The sequence below is a fragment of the Erpetoichthys calabaricus genome, chromosome 15 (assembly GCF_900747795.2).
Source record: "Erpetoichthys calabaricus chromosome 15, fErpCal1.3, whole genome shotgun sequence".
NCBI classification, from domain to species: Eukaryota; Metazoa; Chordata; class Cladistia; order Polypteriformes; family Polypteridae; genus Erpetoichthys; species Erpetoichthys calabaricus.
Window position 1 is genome coordinate 4,280,001 of NC_041408.2, and position 23,508 is coordinate 4,303,508.

The window sequence follows — 23,508 nt, forward strand, 5'->3', positions numbered from 1 at the left end:
CGCACAACGCAAATTGAAATCCTTTGTGTTTACGATGCCACATTAAGAAATGCCGGCGGCTGGTCGGCTGCAGTCCCCATGACTGTGACTTTATTTTTGGCTTTCTCTTGCACAGTTTTAATCTCCACCATTGTCAACTTCATCGATAAATTAATGGACAGATATTGTTGGTTTTCATTTGTGTTTAATCAGTTTCTACCTTATTCTCTCTACTTTTGAACAAATCCGCATTTCTGTATGTGCCAAGTCTGTGTTTCGTGATTAGTATCGTCTGTGCTTGTACTGTGCCTCTGCACTCAGTGAAGAGTGCTATACAAAAGTAAGTTATAAAATTTGCATAAACTTTATTTTGTCCTCTTTCTTGTCTAATTACAAATGGCTAACACTAGCAGTACCACTGCATCGAAGGTATCAGTAGCTTAAGTGCAGTTTAAACCCATCACATTCCACGTCTTTTCCAACAATTTTCAGTCGTAGCCTTCATTTATGTAATCTTAGCGAGTCGAAGGCAGCCATCGTTGTGCTACCGTGAACAGGATCACCTAATGTGGAATACACAACGACAGACTCCAACTCAACCACGACTCGCTACGATAAACTCAAGACGGGTTTATTTTGGTGTTTAGTCGGAGAGGCAAGGCTGTGTGTGCAGGAGAGCAGACAGCCAATGAACGCTCATCAGGAAGTACAATGCACTGAATGCGACAACAAGGAATAAGGAACACGTGTGTTTTGAAGCTCGTGTGGCTGATGTCTCGTATTTTCCGTACCAAAATAGAATGGGGAGAAAAAAAATTATAAAGAGCTGAGCCTGCGATGGAACTCACCGCAGCTGTTAACACTTCGTATTACGCCGGGTCTGTCAGGCAGCACGGTGCTGTGGACCTTAGAAACAGAAGCAAAGCTCGTCTGTCTGATGTCTCATGTTTTACATACCATAACAGAAAGGAAAAAAGAAATAAACTACTGTGATTACCGCTGAACTCACCACAACTGTTAATCCTTCATATGGTAACGGTACCATCAAGCAACACGCTATCGGCGGTCAGAAAAAGGGACGGGTGCTACTGCAGTAGAATATGGGCTATCAGTTGGTAAAAGGGACATGGACTGTGATTTTTAGTTGTGTAATTTGACATGGTGCAGTGACGAGATCCGTGATTGTGGTTTCGTAATGTGACATCGGCTTTAGGTTGTAGTAAAGTAAATCTTTAATATTCTAGAAATGTTTGGGCAATGCAGTTACCTGGAGATGCTGCCTGCCTCTGTGTACAGATGGCTGTTACTACACTGACTGAGTGCCACAGTCTGACTATCCCGCTGACAATCTGACCTGACCTGGCTGACCCATAAAAATGACAATTGATAAAGTCCATCATTTATTCTCATAATGACTCTTGATAAGGCGTGACATTCAATTTAAACAAGTTTCCTTCATATCTCCAAAGGATAAAGAGTATTATGGAAACAAACACACAAATAAAAACAGGGAGAGATCACATGTGGAATTCCTGACTACCAGGACAGACTCTTCCCCAACCATCAACTGGACAAAACAAGTAGGCAGGATGGATGGATGGATGGATCTACTGCACTCTTTCTGGCTGTCTATAATTGCAAAATCGGCAAGTGCAGGGACTTAATGGTGCATAGAAATGGCTCCAGAGGCCCATAGTCAAGTGGCTGTGTGAGGAGCTCTGAAGGACCTCGGAGTAGGAGAGCTGCTTCTACTAAAGTGGTTTGGGTACATAATTAGGGTGCCTTGGCCAGGAGGTGTACATGGCATGGCCGGGGGGGAGACGGGCTGGAGAGGAAGGTTCATGACCTTCACCAGGAAATGTGGTAGGAAAGTGATAAAGGTGATTAACATCTGAGCGTGAAACTGTTGCATTTTTTTTCATACCTGTTCATAGATTTCAATGGCCTTCTGGTACTGTTCTAGCTGGGCACCATAAGACGCCACCTTCAGCAGGCACTTGTTGGCAGAGCTGAAACATAAGAGCAGTAAAGACAACTCTATTACAACAGTAAATGGAAACGAGTAATGGCATAATGAACTTTTACTGTTCTTATCTAACAAAAGTCGTTGGGGCATTTTAGGCAACATTTTGATATCAGTTTGGACTCAACCCGACAATTGGTCTGTCTGCTTTTAGGCTGAAGTCGTCTGAGCTTTGCCAAGCAGTTGTACATGATAAAAGAGACGAAAGTCTGTCACACACGAGCACATCCACTCGCATGGTGCCTCTGTCTGCTACGATATCTTTCTGTCATGTTAACTATTGCATCACTGTATGACATAACAACAGCAAATCAACTTTAGAGAAGTATTGTGGTCACATGATGTGTTAAAATGCCGCTGTATTTTGTCACAGCGTGTTTGCATTTCCAGTTAGACAGTCATGTCACATTTCTTTAGTTAGCCATTTAGATGAGCAGTCAGAAGGTGGATGTCGTGCAGCCTTCTCTATGCATCTGCTGGTGGCGTCAGGCAGATTTGTTGATTTGGGTGTTTTGAGCACTGAAATCTGCGTCTCCTGTGACTCTTTGTTATCCGCTCTCTTAACGGCGGTCCTTTTGACAGAGTGTAACACTCATATTTAAATGCTTATTTTGCAGTTGATATTTTCATGAATATGGCTGCCAGTTCTTTCACGCTTGCATCGACTCCTACGCCATCGTTATAACGCTGAACAACAGCGAGCGCACGCAGCACCTGCGACAACGCATCACTCAACTTTAGTATTCGTCCACTGTTGAAGACGAATGCCAATGTGCAGTATGTGGTGCTTCAGAAAAGTCTTTCACTTGCATCTGGTTGTTTTATTTTTAAAACATGTAATATGCTCTCTGCACACGTGAGACACACAGGGGTCTTTTTAGGAGACTCTGACTGTAGATAGTTCATCGTAAACAGAAGCTTGCTGTCTGTCGGAGCACAAGAGCATCGCTCTCAAATCACCGCCCCAACTTTGAGCTCCACTTTCATGTGCCGTTTTTGATTGGTTTAGAAATGTGACACTCCATGAGCCGTCTAATTGTCCCCACCCACTTTTAAGCACAATCCACTCCTGGTTCTCTCCAGACGTGTTATACGTCAGGCTTCAGTGCGAATACAGCATTACATACAAACAGGTTGATTTCCGACAGACCCTACGGGAGCTTTACATAAATGTACACCCATAAAACCTAGTGTCCGTTAGGAACTTAGTCCAAGTTATCAGAGGAGGAAAAGCTGAAAAACAATATCAGAGTTTTATGTAATACTAGCTGTGTAAGCCCGTGCTGCAAAAAGCCAGGGGTTCTAGAAACTATTGAAATTGTCAGGGGAAAAAAAAACTGAAAGGTAGAGATGTCAGGTAATTGAAAGGAACTCCTCTGGGCGTCTCTCTCTCCTAGGAGGATTTGATTTGCAGACGTGCTGGCATCGCTTGTGCATTAGGGATACCCGCTTTGCCGATGTTAGCGGCTCAGCGACTTTGTCCTTCTTGTGAAGTTCCATTTTGGTGACGTGCTCGCCTCACTTGTGTTATTAGCGGCTAAGCGAGTTTTCTGTTTCCTCGGAGGGGGAGCCCTTACCCCGACTCCACCTCTCACTTCCGGACTGGACAGACTGTAATAAGAATTTAAGTTTAATGTCACTGTGCTGTGTACAATAATTACTGTATAAATCCACGCACGTGTACAGACCAGGCCAAAGTTAGCACACAGGAGCTCTCAGCATTTAGAAATGCTAGGCAAGCACTTGAAGAGAGAAGGTACAACTACGAAAATGGGCATTGTACTATTTCTGTATGATAGAGATGAAATGGAATCCTCTCCTTGTTTGGAACCTAAGTAAGGGCCTGCATGTGAAGGGACCAGTATATAAGATTTGGACAGCAGCCAAATACTTTGAAGCCGACGGACAGATGGGTGATATCGTCATTCGTCCTGAAGAGCCTTCCAGCACAGGGATGAAAGATGGCAGACTGTATAGATCAGGATCCTACCTTGGTATTGTCTTGCTATACAGTTGTGCTTGAAAGTTTGTGAACCCTTTAGAATTTTCTATATTTCTGCATAAATATGACCTAAAACATCATCAGATTTTCACTCAAGTCCTAAAAGTAGATAAAGAGAAACCAGTTAAACAAATGAGACAAAAAAATTATACTTGGTAATTTATTTATTAAGGAAAATGATCGAACATTACATATTTGAGTGGCAAAAGTATGTGAACCTTTGCTTTCAGTATCTGGTGTGACCCCCCCTTTGCAGCAATAACTGCAACTAAACGTTTCCGGTGACTGTTGATCAGTCCTACACACCAGCTTGGAGGAATTTTCGCCCACTCCTCTGTACAGAACAGCTTCAACTCTGGGATGGTGGTGGGTTTCCTCACATTAACTGCTCGCTTCAGGTCCTTCCACAACATTTCGATTGGATTAAGGTCAGGACTTTGACTTGGCTATTCCAAAACATTAACTTTATTCTTCTTTAACCATTCTTTGGTAGAACGACTTGTGTGCTTAGGGTCGTTGTCTTGCTGCATGACCCACCTTCTCTTGAGATTCAGTTCATGGAAAGATGTCCTGACATTTTCCTTTAGAATTCTCTGATATAATTCAGAATTCATTGTTCCATCAATGAAGGCAAGCCGTCCTGGCCTAGATGCAGCAAAACGGGCCCAAACCATGATACTACCACCACCATGTGTCACATATGGGATGATAAGGTTCTTATGCTGGAATGCAGTGTTTTCCTTTCTCCAAACATAACACTTTTCATTTAAACCGACAAGTTCTATTTTGACCTCATCCGTCCACAAAACATTCTTCCAATAGCCTTCTGGTTTGTCCATGTGATCTTTAGCAAACTGCAGACGAGCAGCAATGTTTTTTTTTGGAGAGCAGTGGCTTTCTCCTTGCAACCCTGCCATGCACATCATTGTTGTTGAGTGTTCTCCTGATGGTGGACTTATGAACATGAACATTAGCCAATGTGAGAGAGGCCTTCAGTTGCTTAGAAGTTACCCTGGGGTCCTTTGTGACCTTGCCGACTATTACACGCCTTGCTCTTGGAGTGATCTTTGTTGGTCGACCACTCCTGGGGAGGGTAACAATGGTCTTGAATTTCCTCCATTTGTACACAATCTGTCTGACTGTGGATTGGTGGAGTCCAAACTCTTTAGAGATGGTTTTGTAATCTTTTCCAGCCTGATGAGCATCAACAACTCTTTTTGTGAGGTCCTCAGAAATCTCCTTTGTTCGTGCCATGATACACTACCACAAACGTGTTGTGAAGAGCAGACTTTGATAGATCCCTGTTCTTTAAATAACTCAGGGTGCCCACTCACACCTGATTGTCATCCCATTGATTGAAAACACCAGACTCGGATTTCACCTTCAAACTAACTGCTAATCCTAGAGCTTCACATACTTTTGCCACTCACAAATATGGAATATTCGATCATTTTCCTTAATAAATAAATGATCAAGTATAATATTTTTGTCTCATTTGTTTAACTGGTTTCTTTTTATCTACTTTTAGGACTTAAGTGAAAATCTGATGATGTTTTAGGTCATATTTATGCAGAAATATAGAAAATTCTAAAGGGTTCACAAACTTTTAAGCACAACTGTAGGCTTCCCATCTGTAATGCCACGTAAATCGTCAGTAAAGAAAGCTAAGTTTTTCTCTTATGTGATTTTTACTGGCGTATCACTATGGGAGAGGTATCACCTTTTAATCATATCTCTATAGTTTCCAGTTACTTAAAACGCCACAATTACAAAAGAACTTATTCCAACTAGGGAGCTACCGCCCCCTAAAAGGAAACAAAGAAAGGGGATCGAGTACCTTTTGCTTTCAAGTATTATTTGTGTCACAGATCCAGTGACAAAGGGTGGTTTGTAATAAGAATATAAGTTTAAAGTCACTGTGCTCTGTACAATAATTATTGTATAAATCCATTCACAGGTACAGGCCAGGCCAAAGTTAGCACACAGGGGCTCTCATCATTTAGAACTGCTAGGCAAGCATTTGAAGAGAGAAGGTACAACTACAAAAATGGGCATTGTACTATTTCTGTATGATAGAGATGAAATGGAATCCTCTCCTTGTTTGGAACCTAAGTAAGGGCCTGCATGTGGAGGATCCAGTATATAAGACTTGGACAGCAGCCGAATACTTTGAAGCCGACGGACGGATGGGTGATATCATCATCCGTCCTGAAAAAGCCTTCCATCGCAGGGATAAAAGATGGCAGACTGTATAGATCAGGATCCTACCTTGGTATTGTCTTGCTATAGGCTTCCCGTCTGTAATGCCGCGTAAATCGTCAGTAAAGAAAGCTAAGTTATTTTCTCTTACGTGATTTTTACTGCCGTCTCACTATGGGAGAAGTATCACCTTTTAATATCATATCTATATAGTTTTCGGCTACTTAAAACGCCGCAATTACAAAAGAACTTATTCCAACTAGGGAGGTATCGCCCCCTAAAACACAGACACACACACTTCCACGCATAGACATTTAAATATAAGATAATGAATAGAAAGGGTCTTGATGTAAAATTTTGTAAGTGATCATACGTGCTTAGAATAATAATGAGAGACTGTTCTGATCATCGATACAAACCTGTTGGACTCTTCGCCTTTATAGTAGTCTGCTGCCTGCTCGTAATGTGCAATCGCCTAAAAGAATAAAGAATAAAAAGTGAAATCAGCGAACTACACATTTCATTACTGCTTTTTCAATCAGGCAGTACAAAGTTAACAAATGGCCTTTGTCACTTTTTGGAGGAGACCCCCCCAGACGCCTGTGACTGCAGATCAGCTTCCTTTTTCTATAACTTAAGAACTTCTACGGATTAAAAAGCATTCTGAATTTCAAAGAGCTGAAGTCGGGCCTCCAACTGAGATTTCAAATCCAAGCCTGACAGAGTGGGAGAAGCCCACGGTTTATTATAAAATCGATGAAGGTGCTATGGCGTCAAAACTCCACACAAGAAGAAGTTTTAAGCAAAGCTCACATGGGGTTGTCTACTATACATCTGATTCTTCGGTTCTCGGGGTCTGCAGGTGATTGCAACCCAAGGAAGTGGAAGCCTTGAATAAACTTACTGAGTTTTATTAGATTTTCTTTTCCTTTTATCCACCTCCTCCATACCACCACATTTCAAATCTGAATAAAACATGCATGTCGTGTGGACAGGACCCAAAAATCGATGTGAAATGGCAGCAAATCTCAGGGTTCTCTTGTACGGATTTACTATAAAAAAAACACTTTTTCTGGTTCTAAGGAAGATACGTTACCTTTTCGATATCTACCAGTTCAGATTCGTAAATTTCAGCAATTGTGATGTGGTGCTTAGCAGCAATGGTAAACCGACCCTGCAAAAGGACGACACGAGCAAAATGGGTCACTGCTCAAAAGGTATAAAGTTAGAGAACACGTAAAACACAACACAGGCACGGCCGAGCACAAAGGGGGTCGGTATGTGGATTTAGTGTAAGATTCCTTACCATATCTGTGTAAATATCGATGGCTGCATTTAAGCAGTTGATAGCCTCTATTGGGGATGCATCAAGGGAAAGGAAGATCAAAAATTGTTATTACATAACTAGAGACAAACACGCACATGCATAGTTACACTGCAGAAATAAAAGGGACAAATAGAGGAATGGCGCTATATGACTGAAACATTAATAACCTTCTATAGGGGGCCTTTGCTGTTTAACACTCACATAAAGAGGCATTATAAAATAGCTCAGTAGACAGGTAGACACACATGAAATACAAAGATAGGAACGGCACCCTAGAGAAAACATGCATAAATACAAGAAGTACCACATTTCAAACATTTTATCTTGTACCGTTTTTGTAGAATAAACAAATTTCATTATGACACAAGAAAAGGGTGTACAAAACACAGACTGTGTTTAAAAATGATGTCTTCAAGGTGGTGGCCATCATTAGCGATATACTCTTCGAGACGATTTCTGAACGCTCGCATGACTTGTTCGGGCATTTCAAGGGGAATAGCGGCCTTGAGGGCTTCAAGGTTTGGAGGTCGGTGTGTGTGTGTGTGTATGTGTGTGTGTGTGTGTGTGCCTGCGAATTGAGAGAGAGCCCCACAAGGAGAGATCGCACAGAGCGAGATCAGGTGAACGTGAAGACTACCTGACATCGCCGCATAGGGAGATCAGCTTCCCTGGAAACATCTCCCACAAAACATGTATGGATCTCCGTGCTGTATGAGCTGTTGCTCCAGGCACCCACCACATCCATTTCTTCCAGTTGGGGTCGCAAAAAGTTCTCTAGCATTTCAATGTTACGTTCTGAAGTGATGGTGACCGTTGGCTAGCAAAAAAAAAAAAAGTAAGGGCCTACAACGCCAAATTCTGCAACGGCGCACCAAACTGTCACACACTTACTGTGCGGGGGTCTCTGATGAAGTTCACGAGGGTGGGTTTCAGCCCAATAGTGAAAGTTTTGCTTATTTACACAACCATTCAAAAGGAAATGTGCCTCATCGCTGTGCATGACGATGGCGTCTCAATGAACGGTTTGCAGAATGTTGGCGCACAACTCTATGGCTCTCCCAGTCTCTCCCAGCGAGTTCCTGCTGCACCATCATTTTGTATGGATGGAAATTAAGGTCCTCATGCAAAATCCTCTGCAAAGACGTGTTGGAAATGCCTAAGGCAGAAGCACGCTGAACGTCTAGGAGACCGCAAAATGGATGCCCATACAGCTTGGATGCTTACAGTCTGAGGACAGCCTGGAGATTTTCTGTTCAGTGTTGTACCCGTTTGTCTAAATTTAGCCACCCACTGAAGGTTTGTTTTCTGATTTGGGACGTCACCATTGGGAGGGATGCAGAAGTGCGTTCGGATGGCGCGTTGCATAGCGATGATGGATTTGTTGTTTTTGACGAACGCGTCGACAGCAAAAGCACAGTGCACACAGGACCAAGGCATATTGCCGACTGAAAACTACAAGGGATCGCCTATGAAAGGACCCTCCTCAACCTACTCGGCTGCCTCTACCTCACGCAATGACCCTGGGAAATGTGGTACTTCATTTTGGCTCAGCCTGTGGAATTATTTACAGACATGAAGCACATAATTAGGTAGATCGATAGGAACGAGGCCATGTCATGGATAGATACATCGCTAGATTGATTTCATATACTTTATTAATCCTAGAGGGAGTTTGTTCCAGAAAATTCTTTTCACATGACCTTTGGGGGTCCATGCAGGTTCAGAGATATGAAAGGTACTACTGTATATTACAGATACAGAGGTAGATAGATAGGTAAATGGGAGAACCACCTAGAAAAAGTGTTGTGTGACCGAAACGTACGCAAATCCCTTAAATGAAGGTCTGCACTGAGCACTTTAATCACGATGTCTGTATCGTTTGATTTGTAATTGTGGACCCTTGGGTGGTTGCGGGGGCTGGGAATCAAGCTCTGCCCTAAACATTATGGAGTGCTCTGTTAATTCTTTGTATGTTCCAATGTGTTCCAATTACATTCACGCACCACCTCTGACCAGAGGAATGCACTGTATGCGTATTTAAAAAATGTCATTGTGAAATGGCAAAAAGCCACTTGTGTGAATTCATACATTGTACCAGCATACTGTTATGGGATGAAAAATTCAGCCTTCTGATTAACGTGCCTGCACATTCATTCTTTCCTAAGCCAGTGAATTATAAAAAAAAAAAAACGCTCATCAACTGTATAAACCGACAATTACGACACCCGAGAGTGGCGCTGTGTTTCACATTGAATAGCACAGACAAGTAAGAAATTACCGTACTCTCTACTCTCGTCAGTACTGACCATATGAACCTATAAACTTGTGGCAAAACCGCAACAGACATTTAGAAGGGTTTTTGGGTCGAACAATCCCCACATTCTCTGCTAAGCTTTTATTTTGAAGACTGCCTTGTGTAAGTTGAAGGCAGGAAGGACTTTTGTTGTGAAGCAAAATGTTACAGCAAGGGCACCACCTTGTGGAGTCACACGGCAGTGACATCATCTGCTTCCACTGTGGTCCAGATTAGGGTTGGGTGGGTGCATCTGACACAAGGAGGAAGTGGGGGTTCCATCTTTGTAAACAGGCCTGTAATGGGTTACATTCACAAATATCCATCCACTTTCCAACTCACTGAATCCGAACACAGGGTCACGGGGGTCTGCTGGAGCCAATCCCAGCCAACACAGGGGACAAGGCAGGGAACCAATCCTGGGCAGGGTGCCAACCCACCGCAGGACACACACAAACACACCAAGCACACACTAGGGCCAATTTAGAATTGCCAATCCACCTAACCTGCATGTCTTTGGACTGTGGGAGGAAACCCACGCAGACACGGGGAGAACATGCAAACTCCACGCAGGGAGGACCTGGGAAGTGAACCCAGGTCCCCAGGTCTCCCAACTGCGAGGCAGCAGCGCTACCCACAGCGCCACCGTGCCGCCACATTCACAAATATCTGGAATGTAAACCTTTTGGTCTTTTATTAAGGATTCTAACGATTCTAACTGGAAAGAAGAAGCTGCAGGATAATTCATCTAATGGATTGCGTTCACTGGATGTTCTTAGGAAAATCTATCGGCACTGATATGAAGGAAAAAGTTCCATTCGATGGCTGGGCAAGAGCAATCAAACTTCATAAATCCTTGCCTTGTGGAAGTGTTAAAAATAACAGACTTGTATTTTCTTTAGTTTATTCTAATACTAGGGGGCTTCGGTCACCAACCCCCCAGCCTGCGCTACGTGTCAGCCACATCACGTCTCTGCCGCTCGAACACGACTTTTCCCTGATGGCAACACGAATTAGACGATCTACAAGTCTCTGACTTAAACTTTATATCCGAACAATATTTTCGATCTCTTTTCGCTGTTCTGTTATTTCACTGAGTAATAATTTCCGTTTGTTTGCGCCAATGCGATCTTTACTATCATTTTTTTGAGACTTTTGAATTTTTGTACTTTCATTATCTCTTAACGTTTTTCAGTTCTTTACGACGTTCTACTTTGTCATCTACTCTTTGTCTTTTATTTCCGGCCCTGGGCCTGGTTAAAATCACTTGGCACAAAGTCTCGTCTCGCGGGACGTGAAAGTGTCTCTCTAAAAAAAAGTCACGTCTCGTCCCAGGATTTTTTTATTATAATAGTACTAGGGTGTTGTACCGTGTTAGCCATTATGAATGTAGAGAAAAGCCAAGCAAAATGACACCTTTTATTGGCTAACTAGAAAGATTACAATATGCTAGAGAGATATTCTTTTGGTTAGATATTCCTGCATACGTCTCTGTTTGTGATTTGAATTTAAATTCACAAAATGTTTGGCTCTGTTTCATGGTATATAAGGTGTTTGTATGAAGAGCGATTTCCTTTTCGCATCTGTGGTGGAGTGATATTTTGTATAGAAGCTGATAAATATTTTGTACGAGGGGGTACCCAAAAATAACCGGAATTAAAAACTTAATTTTTTTTTTTTTTTTTACTTCCTGAAACTTTAGTCTCCTTTAAAGTCCTCTCCATGTGAACGAATGCACTTGTCCCAACGGTTTTCCCACTGGTGGAAACATTTTTGGAATTGCTGAAGAGGAACGTTGTCCAAGGCCTGCAGCGATTCCTCCACGGTACCAAAACGCTTTCCTTTGAGTTCTTCTTTCATATGCGGGAACAAGAGAAAGTCACACGGAGCAAAGATCAGGCGAGTAGAGAAAGTGGCAAGAACTCCAAGACACACAATTCAATTCAGAAATCTGTTCAACGGTCCGACGACGATCTTCGTAAATTGCGTTGGGAAATTTTTCAAGATTTTCGTCACTCCTAATTGTGGAAGGTCGGCCAGATATCGATTGGTCTTCAAGTGACTTTTCCCCTCCTTTGAAATGTGAAAACCACTTGTAGACCTGTGGTTTACTTAAAGCTTCCTCTATAAAAGCAGTTTCACGCATCACTACAGTTTCAGCAGCTGTGTTCCCTAAGAGAAAACAAAATTGAACGCAAACTCGCTGTTCTTTATGATCACCCATCACAAAAATCACAGAACACGTTTAATAACCACCAAGAAAAACCGACACAGAATGGCGTACGAACAATACAGAGCGACACCACTTGGCACTGCCACAGAATACTGTAAAGTAGGCTACACCTAGCGGCGAAATTCACAACTAAGTCAAGATTGTGCGCCAGGAACAGATTCCGGTTAGTTTTGGGTACCCCCCTCATATAACTTTATTCGTAAGTCAGACAAAGCAAATGTAAGATTAGCGTTTTCAGGATCTCCTTCAGGAGAACAGCAAAGCTTTTATGTCTAACTAACCAACCCCCTAATTCTTTAGGACTGACTCAGGGTGTGAATTTTATTGCATGGGGCGGTTAGTGGCACCTCAAACCGGCTTGGCATCCCCCTTACCCCCCACAGGAAAGCCATAAACTACCCAGCTGGCAAGCTTCAGCTAAACAAATGGCATCCACTACTTGAGGAAAAGGCAGGGTGGGAGATGCACAGAGCATCAGAGCAGCTTGGCAAGGCTGACCGTGTTTGGACTTGCAAGTGAGGAGTGACTAGTACCGGAATTCTATTGGTCCGACGCTGGCAGTTTGGGATTGGATTTGAATCGGAGGCAATCCTGTAGCACGACGCCCTATTGGTCTACAGATTTGGACGGGAATGTATAAAATTGGTCGCTTTTCCCTTCCCATCCCTCTCGCTCTCTCACCATCATAGCCACGAAGAGAACACAATGAAGAGCACAACTTGGCAGCCATATTGAGACAGGCATGCAGCTTGTCCTGAAGGAAGCTGACTAGAAATGATGACGTGACCAGAGACATCTTGTGTGCCGTCTGAAACTACACATCTAGCATTTGTCAGGTTGTACTGTTGCCAATAATCTCATGTACTCTGCCTTATTATTATTTTATGATTATCATCAATAATACATTATTAACATGGATAACTAAACTCCTGCTGGTCCTTTTACTCTGTGTTAATTGCCTGAGGTTATACAGTGCATCCGGAAAGTATTCCCAGCGCTTCACTTTTTCCACATTTTGTTATGTCACAGCCTTATTCCAAAATGGATTAAATTCATTTTTTTTCCTCAGAATTCTACACACAACACCCCATAATGACAACGTGAAAAAAGTTTACTTGAGATTTTTGCAAATTTATTAAAAATAAAAACAATTGAGAAAGCACATGTACATAAGTATTCACAGCCTTTGCCATGAAACTCAAAATTGAGCTCAGGTGCCTCCTGTTTCCCCTGATCATCCTTGAGATGTTTCTGCAGCTTCATTGGAGTCCACCTGTGGTAAATTCAGTTGACGGGACATGATTTGGAAAGGCACACACCTGTCTATAGAAAGTCCCACAGTTGAAAGTTCATGTCAGAGCACAAACCAAGCATGAAGTCAAAGGAATTGTCTGTAGACCTCTGAGACAGGATTGTCTCGAGGCACAAATCTGGGGAAGGTTACAGAAAAATTTCTGCTGCTTCGAAGGTCCCAATGGGCACAGTGGCCTCCATCATCCGTAAGTGAAAGAAGTTCGAAACCACCAGGACTCTTCCTAGAGCTGGCCGGCCATCTAAACTGAGTGATCGGGGGAGAAGGGCCTTAGTCAGGGAGGTGACCAAGAACCCGATGGTCACTCTGTCAGAGCTCCAGAGGTCCTCTGTTGAGAGAGGAGAACCTTCCAGAAGGACAACCATCTCTGCAGCAATCCACCAATCAGGCCTGTATGGTAGAGTGGCCAGACGGAAGCCACTCCTTAGTAAAAGGCACATAGCAGCCCACCTGGAGTTTGCCAAAAGGCACCTGAAGGACTCTCAGACCATGAGAAAGAAAATTCTCTGGTCTGATGAGACAAAGATTGAACTCTTTGGTGTGAATGCCAGGCGTCACGTTTGGAGGAAACCAGGCACCGCTCATCACCAGGCCAATACCATCCCTACAGTAAAGCATGGTGGTGGCAGCATCATGCTGTGGGGACTGGGAGACTAGTCAGGATAAAGGGAAAGATGACTGCAGCAATGTACAGAGACATCCTGGATGAAAACCTGCTCCAGAGCGCTCTTGACCTCAGACTGGGGTCGACGGTTCATCTTTCAGCAGGACAACGACCCTAAGCACACAGCCAAGATATCAAAGGAGTGGCTTCAGGACAACTCTGTGAATGTCCTTGAGTGGCCCAGCCAGAGCCTAGACTTGAATCTGATTGAACATCTCTGGAGAGATCTTAAAATGGCTGTGCACCGACGCTTCCCATCCAACCTGATGGAGCTTGAGAGGTGCTGCAAAGAGGAATGGGCGAAACTGGCCAAGGATAGGTGTGCCAAGCTTGTGGCATCATATTCAACAAGACTTGAGGCTGGAATTGCTGCCAAAGGTGCATCGACAAAGTATTGAGCAGAGGCTGTGAATACTTATGGACATGGGATTTCTCAGTTTTTTTATTTTTAATAAATTTGCAAAAACCTCAAACTTTTTTCACGTTGTCATTATGGGGTGTTGTGTGTAGAATTCTGAGGAAAAAAATTAATTTAATCCATTTTGGAATAAGGCTGTGACATAAGAAAATGTGGAAAAAGTGATGTGCTGTGAATATTTTCCGGATGCACTGTAGATGTAGAAGGGAAGGTGGGGAGCAGTTGCTAAAGTATGACACGTGGATTTGAGGCATCCTGATAAAGTCTTCACAGTAAAGAATACAAAAGGGGAAAGGAGAGGCACTGAGGATTACAGCATCCTAGAATTCAGCCCTGGTTTTTTGTAGCTCAGCTTGTCAGAAGTGGTGATAGTTGATTGTTACAAACTCATTCCATTAAATATTCAATATTCAGAGAATATGAAGTAAAACTCCTCAAAAGCACGTTTGTGTCTACACGCTGATCGAGGCGCCGGGAAGGGCAGATTTGCTGTGCATTGATAACACGCGTAAGTCACGACTTTTCATGTACTCTGAACACACAACAATAAACGAAAACTAAACGGAGCACTTGGAATAATATGCAGATATGTGAAGACAATAAATACAAATACAAATGACATGCAGTCGCCAGATTCTCGGTGTCGTCCTTACCTTGTGGATCGGCTTTCTTGTAGGCATTGCCAGCATCTACAAAGCTGGTCGCAGAATCGTGTTTGCTCTGTAACTGCATGTGAAGTTTGGCTGCCTGACAGAATGCGTTTCCAGCCGCTGGGTGAAGGAAACAAAAAAAAAAGAAGAAGAAGAATGATATAGCCATTGATCAGTTTTCTAGAATAATCCAAAAGCCAGCTTTCCTCTTGTGTGCATTTAACTGGGCACTTTAAAAGTGGGCCTGTATGAGTACACGTGGTAATGTGTGGGCCGTCAAGGACTGGCGCCCCCATTAGGCAGACGTTACAATGGCCTGATGCTCAGATCATAAGTAACATGCATACTCGTCCTTGGGTAAGACTTTTTCTTTCTTAATATAGTCAGGTGTGGTGCAGGGTTCCATACAGCTCTATTGTAAGCTGCTATAACAAAGTATTTATAAAAGGCGCTTCACCTTACAACACTGTTTTGTGTACCTTGATTGTGAAGAAAAAAACTTAAAACTTGAAAAACACCCAATTTGTCCATTAAGTGTGTTTCAATATGTATGCAAGAAGGGTTCAAAAAACAGTATCGGCCTAATATTCATCCTACCGTTCTAAATATGTATTGTCACATGTGTGTGTGTGCACAGAGGGGACAACTAAGAGGCTCTAGTGATGGTAATTCCCCGCCGCTCCAGGGGTTGGCGCTGTCTGCTAATGCCTCACTCTCTCTCTCTTCCTCCCTCCCTCTGCAGACTGGAAGATTGACAGCTTTGCCTCCTGCTGATGTCACTTCCAGTGCCTCTTCCTGCCGAGAAGAAGCTCCACGGTGAGTCAGTTCTCAGTCAAACTCGTGTCTGAGGAGGACGCTCACTTGAGTATTTTGAATTTGCACTTGGTGATCTGTCAACACTCGCCACAACTCTTTAGGGTCCCTTTATGATCCCAGTATATTCAAAATACTTTCAAATTTCTCCTAATCTGTCTTCTCTGGTTGTTCTTTGTGGTGTTATTTCTGTTGGTGATTATGTACAGAGAAACCTGCTAAAAGAAAAAAATCAGGCCAGAAAAATTGTAAATGTTTTAGTAACGTTACATTTAATGTTTCGTGCATAAATAAACAAACACACAACATGCGCATGCAAACACCACATGGACAACAACAACAGGGAGCAAGATTTGAATAATTGGAGCTTGATAATTGACTCCACTATATACAGTATTTACAAAAAAATAATAATAATAAATAGATCAATAACTTACCACTCCAGTTTTTGGCCATCTTAAACATGTTAGCTGCCCTTGCATACATTTCACATGCTTCTTCTATTTTTGAATTCCCTCTGAAAAATATTACAAAAATTCATATTTTAAAAAAAATGAATAAAATACACCAGTAAGAATGGAAAGTACACCTTATGTAAAAAATACAATCTTCAGCATCACTGCAAAAGCAAATCGGTGGTCTCGTGTGAAGGGGTACGTGATGTGGCAAACTGGCGACTCCTCCTGCGCGGTTTCCTGCTTTAAATGAGTTGTCCTAAAACCTCGGAGCCTTTAACAGAAAAGCAGGGTCTTTGGAAATAAACAGACGGGTTTGCTGTTTACTCTGTGAGGCTCTCCGTCTTAGACAGTCGTGAAAGGCACAATATAATAGATATGACAGCTCTGATATAACAGATAAATATGAGAGGCAATAAATAGATATTAATATAGCGTAGTTGGCAGGATTAAATACCTAGACAGATAGATAGATAGCGTAGTTGGCAGGATTAGACAGACAGATATCGTAGTTGGCAGGATTAGATAGATAGATAGATAGATAGCATAGTTGGCCGGATTAGACAGACAGACAGATAGATAGATAGCATAGTTGGCAGGATTAGATAGATAGACAGACAGATAGATAGATAGATAGATAGCATAGTTGGCAGGATTAGATAGATAGATGGATGTGAAAGTATCTATCTACAAAAAGAGACACATAGAATCTTTAAAACTTCTTATTCTCACAAAAGGTTCCATTACACTGAAAAGCTCTGTAGAGCACAAAAAGACGAAAAGAGGTTGGAAAAGAAACAGGGGGAGTGTAATTAAAAAAAAAAAAAGTTAAATCATGTAAGGCAATACTTGTTACATACGAGGGTTGTCTGGGTTCCGTGCGGAATTTTATCGTTTGTCGAGTGTCAGCCTGTCGAAACCTGTTCTGCTGTGTAGAGGGATTATTCAAGTGGTTGCATGTTTTTGTTCAGATGTTTTGCTCCTGCTCTTCCTTCAGAATGAACACGAGAAGCAAACGAACTGAGAGTGCGCAAGCGGTGAAGCTCCCGACTCCGAGCGTGCGTGACTTTCGAGTGATGATTTTTTACGACTTTTCTGATGGTTTAATCCGCTCGGTGGAACGCACCATGTTTGCCATCTTTTTCAACATTGATGGCATTGTCGCGTCAATTCCGCTGATGGAGAGGAAAACTGTGACCTCTGAGTGGTACACCACTCAGTGCCTGCCTGACGTTTTTTCTGCGATGGCTAGAGGCCGGTCCAAGAACTTGCGAAGACACTTTTTGCATCATGACAATGCGCCAGCCCACAGGGCTAATGCGACGAAGCATTTCATTGAAGACAGTGGTGTCAACGTTTTGAACCCGCCACCCTACTCGCCTGATCTTGCACCATAGGACTTTTGGCTCTTCCCGAAGGTGACAGAACCCCTGCAAGGCCACAACTTTGAAACTCGAGAGGAACTGATTGCAGCTGTCAAAGAACAGCTGGTCAACCTCCCAAAGACAGTTTTAAAAGGATCGAAGTACATGAGAAAAATAGAAAAAAAAATCCTTGGCTACTTAGTTCGAGTGATTCCGCGCGGAACCCAGATAACCCTCGTATATAGCATTTAGTGTCGTGGTCCTAAGAATTTGTTCAATTACCGCAAGGCTGCAAGTCACCCCTGCTGTTAGTTATGGTTAAGCTCAATTGTAAATGGGGAGCTGCAGGTGCTACACCTCAAAATGGCCACAGTTACTGCAAAATTGAAGATCCTTGACCATAAACTGCATTTATAGCAATTAACAAAATGGAAACAAGTATTTTTATATATAAAACACATCTCCAACCTCTCCTCCTCCTTGCAAAAATGAATAAAAAGTTTAAAAATACTCTAAATTAGATTCTCAGTATCAAATGTTTAGGTCCTCCCAATAAATGTCACACATACACATAGAAGTGATCAGGCCTGTTTAATTTAATTCGGGATAATTAAATTACTATCAGTAACTTTCTTTTCAGATAAGATTAATACTTTTAATTTTTTTCTGTTTTTTTAATGTGGTTTGGTATTTAAAAACAGTATTTTAAATTATTTTGCATTTCTCTAAGAAATTAAACAGGTTTCGAAAAGATGTCCTGTGGATCAGTGCAGTACCGTGCGCTGGAGACGCAACAAAGGGCATTGAGGTCCAGGCTGAAGGACGACAGCAAAGGGCAGATGTTTCAAATGAGCTGGAGATAGCAGGCTGCCCAGGCCTGTGCAGATGGTGAACTGAACAGGAACAATCGAATGCAACTATAAGTCACGGCGGCACCTGAAACTACACCTCACACACATCAGGGTAGTGTATGGCCTTGGTTTTCACAGCCACATTCTATTTGGTCGTGTGGCACTTGTTAGAATAATGTGCATCAATAATAACTCGTAGTGTTGCTCTTTCCCCTGCCTGTTCTTTCAGTCTGTCTAATTGCCTGAGGTTATAGGAGTAAAGAAGGGGAGAGGGGAGAGGAAGTGCTGAACTGCAGTAGTGGATCTGACCACAGAGTGGGAAGGGTTAGGGATTTGGGGCATTTTGATTAAGTTCTTCACAATAAAGAATATAAAATGCGAAAAAACAGGGTCACCATAGGACCCTACAAAACAAAACACTTTTCTTAGAACAACCTGGACGAGAACAGGCCACGGAGCCCAGCAGAGCTCAGCAGTGGAGCGGGTTTCAAAGAGCTGAGAATACCCTTCGCCCACTCGGACGGACTCACCGACTTCACACATTTTAAATCTCTCCCATGTACGGTGACCATCAATCACCAGTTCTGCCAAACCCATCACCTTCTTTTGTGTCTTTCTCACTTACAACTCTAGTAACCGACTGATTGGTTTCGGTTTAATGTAATAAAAAGCAGGAGGTGTCGTTTAGTGGACAGGTTCAAAGCTCCTTGTCAAACATTTTGAAAATGAAATGGCACACTCGGGCAATTTTGGAAATCAAATGCACAATGCAGGCCACCTAGCAGGCTGGTGCCGTAGTACGAGCTCTCGATCTGAAGTGGGCACCTTCAGGGGTGTTTTGTACACGAGGGGTGTACCCACTGAAGTTGTGAAGAGTTAAGCAAGAACATCAAAAATATGACTTGTAACACTTTCTTTAGTCGGTAGCCCGGTGTGTATTATCCGTCCTCACTGCACTTACTCTGAAGATGGCAACGGCGGGATACAAACCGACGCCTCCCGAGAGACGGGGGCCTTAATCCATTTCTTGTTGTTTTCATTGGACTGCTGAGTTTGGTATATTTGATACTGTATTGTCATCCAAGCTATTAAATAAAGCACCCTGGGATGGCCGTGCTGCGACTGTGAAATGAAGACTCATCGATTGGTTGTTAGGACTCTGCACATTTCGCTGACACCTTCATTCCAGGCAACTTTCAAGGTCAGGGTGTGTTACGACGGTTTAAAGTTATTCTTACAATTGCAGCTCAGGCAGGTTAAGTTACTCGCTCAGGGTCACCCAGCAAGGCAGAGGAGACTATTGAACCAGATGCTTTTTTGGTTGAAGGCCCAGCGCGTTACCCTCCTGCACGACTGCTCGATTCCCGATGTCTGCTCTGTGCTATCAGAGGACTTCCTAAATTACAAAAACTAATTGTGCACTCCCTGTGGTGGGTTGGGGATTGGTTCATGCCTTGCACCCTGTGTTGGCTGGGATTGGCTCCAGCAGACCCCTGTGACCCTGTGTTCAGATTTAGCAGGTTGGAAACTGAATGGATGGATGGATGGATTGATGGATTGTGCACTCCATGATGTTAGGGACAGTGACACATTTTGTCCTCGATATCCCAATTCAAACCATTCATTCCCAGTATGAGGCCTATTTACAGGACATTTGAGTCCAGTGTTGCAAGTCATTTACAGACAAATTTAAAATGCACAGTAGGACAGGTGCCATGCTATTTTACTTACACTTACTTATTTGACTGACGCCTTAACCCAACAACATGTATGATACAATTGGTTCCATTTCTGTTTTGGTTTTCCGTTCGGAGCCCAGGCTGGTCAGGTGACTTGCTGAGGGCCACACAGTGGTGTCAGCAGTAGGATTTGAACCCACAACCTCAAGAGTTTGAAGTCTAAAGCCTTAACCACTACTCCACACTGCCTGCCTTTTTTTATATAAGACACTGGAGCATACTGTGTGAGAGGGGTCCCAGCGTCAATCCCCCCTGAAGATACAAAGGGGGCGATCAACTCTTGGGCATATAACGTGGAGTGCCACACCAAAGGCTCTGAATACGTCTAGGAAGGAGAGATTTCAGTTTTGGATTTGTAATAAATCTGAAAGCCATTCTGGTCACCTGTTGCGTCACTTTGTCACTATGGGTAATACCGAGTGTAGACTTATGGGTGGGCAAAAATTGTCCATTTGAAATGAAATCTGCAAGTTAACAAAAGGGGTCCGAGGACTTTCTGAATCCACCGTAACGCACGACATTTCACGGGTTGTTGAATGTTGTTTTCTGCTTGTGGTAGAATGCCCAGCAGGGGCCTGGGTGGTCTTTTGTGCCCCCTGCCCACCTTGTACCCATACAGATTTTGTTTTTTTTTTTTCTTCCATCGCCACCCCACCACCAGACCTCATCATCAGACTGTCATTTAGAGACTTAAACAATTCTGTATTGTAATTCTAAATAATTAATGCACACTTACATAAGATAGATGTATAATTATTGACTTTGTCTAATTTTAAATTCTTTTCTTACCTTGACTATTTCTTTGACATGTCATAATGCACGTTGCGCTCACTCTTTGTATGAATATGTGCTGTAGAAACAAACATTATTATTTTTGTTTTAACAAGTAACAGAGAATGTGCTTAAAAATATCTTATAATGAGATTCAGATGCCAACATGCAGCTCAGAGCCGCGTCTCACCGCCTTATCACACGAGTGTCACCTCCGACAAAGAAAGGGTTAAAAAAAAAAAAAAAAACTCCATGGAAAAAACAAACACAAACGTCGGTCTGGAAACTCCTGCTGTTTTCCTGAAGAAAGTCCCCAGGCAGCGAGGGCCCACGCCATGCCCAGCCTTTTCTGCTGTCTCTTCAGTTGGCACAGCTTAACGTGCCAGCCAGACAAGGCCAAAGAGCTTGGAGCGGTCCGGTCACTTATAACAACAAAAAAAAAAAAAAACATGTTGGTGGTCCGCTCCGGCCCCCCGCAGGTGTAGTAAAGGAGGGCTTTCCTCTTCAGCGAGGCCTCTGTGATACAAACAAAAACAGCTCATCTCATCTCCCCGAGTCTCTTGTGATTTGCCCAACTGCACGTTGAATGCTTTCACTTTTTGTGTTGCTCGAGATGTTTTTACACCAATGATGAGGTCGCTTTGTGCACATCCAAGGCTTTCAATTCCATCCGGGATTTCAGGTCAGCAAACCCTAAAACCTCACAGAGAGCCCCGTCTTGCTTTTATAAGGCAGCTTTTCATCCAAAGGTGCTTTACAAGCACCGACAAACTGTGTGGCAGTCTGGAGCACAGGCTAAGAAACATCAACACCACCATTCATTTCTAGAGCACATTTTCATACAAGGGCGACACGGTGGCACAGTGGGTAGCGCTGCTGCCTCGCAGTTAGGAGACCTGGGTTATCTGTTCTCATCCTCTTAGATCTGAGTGCCGCATTTGACACCATTGATCATAATATTCTTAGAAATCGCCTTAGTCAATGGGTGGGCCTCTCTGGCAGGGTCTTAAATTGGTTTGAATCCTACCTGGCAGGGAGAAAATTCTTTGTTAGTTGTGGTAATTATAACTCAAAGACCCCTGATATCCTATATGGTGTTCCACAAGGCTCTATCCTGGGTCCGCTGCTCTTCTCAATCTACATGCTTCCGTTAGGTCAGATTATCTCAGGGCACAACGTGAGCTACCACAGCTATGCTGATGACACACAGCTGTATTTATCAATAGCACCTGATGACCCCGATTCTCTTGATTCACTAACACAATGTCTTACTTGTATTTCTGAACGGATGAATAGTAACTTTCTCAAGCTAAATAAAGAAAAAACTGAAATCTTAGTGATTGGCAATAATGGATACAATGAGGCTATTAGAAATAAACTTGATATATTAGGATTAAAAGTCAAGACGGAGGTAAAAAGCTTAGGGGTAACTGTTGACTGTAATCTGAATTTTAAATCACATATTCATCAGATCACTAGGACAGCAGTTTTTCACTTAAGAAACATAGCAAAAGTTAGACCTCTTATATCATCGAAAGATGCTGAGAAATTAGTTCACGCGTTTGTTTTCAGTCGACTAGATTACTATAACGCACTCCTCTCAGGTCTACCCAAAAAAGACATCAATCGTTTGCAACGAGTGCAGAATGCAGCTGCTAGAATCCTAACTAGGAAAAGAAAATCTGAACACATCTCTCCAGTTTTGATGTCACTACACTGGTTACCTGTGTCATTCAGGATTGACTTTAAAATTCTGCTTATGGTTTATAAAGCCTTAAATAATCTCGCCCCATCTTATATATCGGAATGTCTGACGTCTTATATTTCAAATCGTAACCTCAGATCCTCAAATGAGTGTCTCCTTAGAATTCCGAGAGCAAAACTTAAAAGAAGTGGTGAGGCGGGCGGGTGACCTTCTGCTGTTATGCACCTAAAATCTGGAATAGCCTGCCAGTAGGAATTCACCAGGCTGATATGGTGGAGCACTTCAAAAAACTACTGAAAACACATTACTGTAACATGGCCTTCTCATAACTTCACTGTAATTTAATCCTGATACTCTGTATATCCAATTTATTTTAATAACTATTCATGGTGGCTCTAAAATCCGTACTAACCCCTACTCTCTCGTCTGTTTCCTTTTCCGGTGACCATCTACACAAAGCACCGTGATGTTCCAACAGTGATGGATTAAAAGCCAGAAGTCTGCATGACCATCATCATCAAGTCCTTGTGTGAGAACCCTAAATACAAAGAGGACTATTTCATTTATGTGAGGTAGAATGCCCAGAGGGAGCTGGGTGGTCTCATGGTCTGGAACCCCTGCAGATTTAATTCTTTTCCCTCCAGCCGTCTGGAGTTTTTTTTGTTTTTTCTGTCCCCCCTGGCCATCGGACCTTACTCTTTTTCTATGTT

The 23,508-nt window shown here is 42.8% G+C and overlaps 1 protein-coding gene across 1 annotated transcript in view; it reads right to left on the minus strand.

Moving 5' to 3' along the window:
• The window catches only part of napbb (N-ethylmaleimide-sensitive factor attachment protein, beta b), a 40,535-nt gene that overhangs the window by 7,153 nt on the left and 9,874 nt on the right, over positions 1 to 23,508 (minus strand). The window contains exons 2-7 of the mRNA XM_028820291.2: positions 16,351 to 16,430; positions 15,104 to 15,220; positions 7,510 to 7,556; positions 7,300 to 7,377; positions 6,623 to 6,678; positions 1,904 to 1,988 (exon numbers count right to left, since the gene is read on the minus strand). Coding sequence (XP_028676124.1) covers positions 1,904 to 1,988; positions 6,623 to 6,678; positions 7,300 to 7,377; positions 7,510 to 7,556; positions 15,104 to 15,220; positions 16,351 to 16,430 — 463 coding nt within the window. The remainder of the gene's footprint in view (positions 1 to 1,903; positions 1,989 to 6,622; positions 6,679 to 7,299; positions 7,378 to 7,509; positions 7,557 to 15,103; positions 15,221 to 16,350; positions 16,431 to 23,508) is intronic.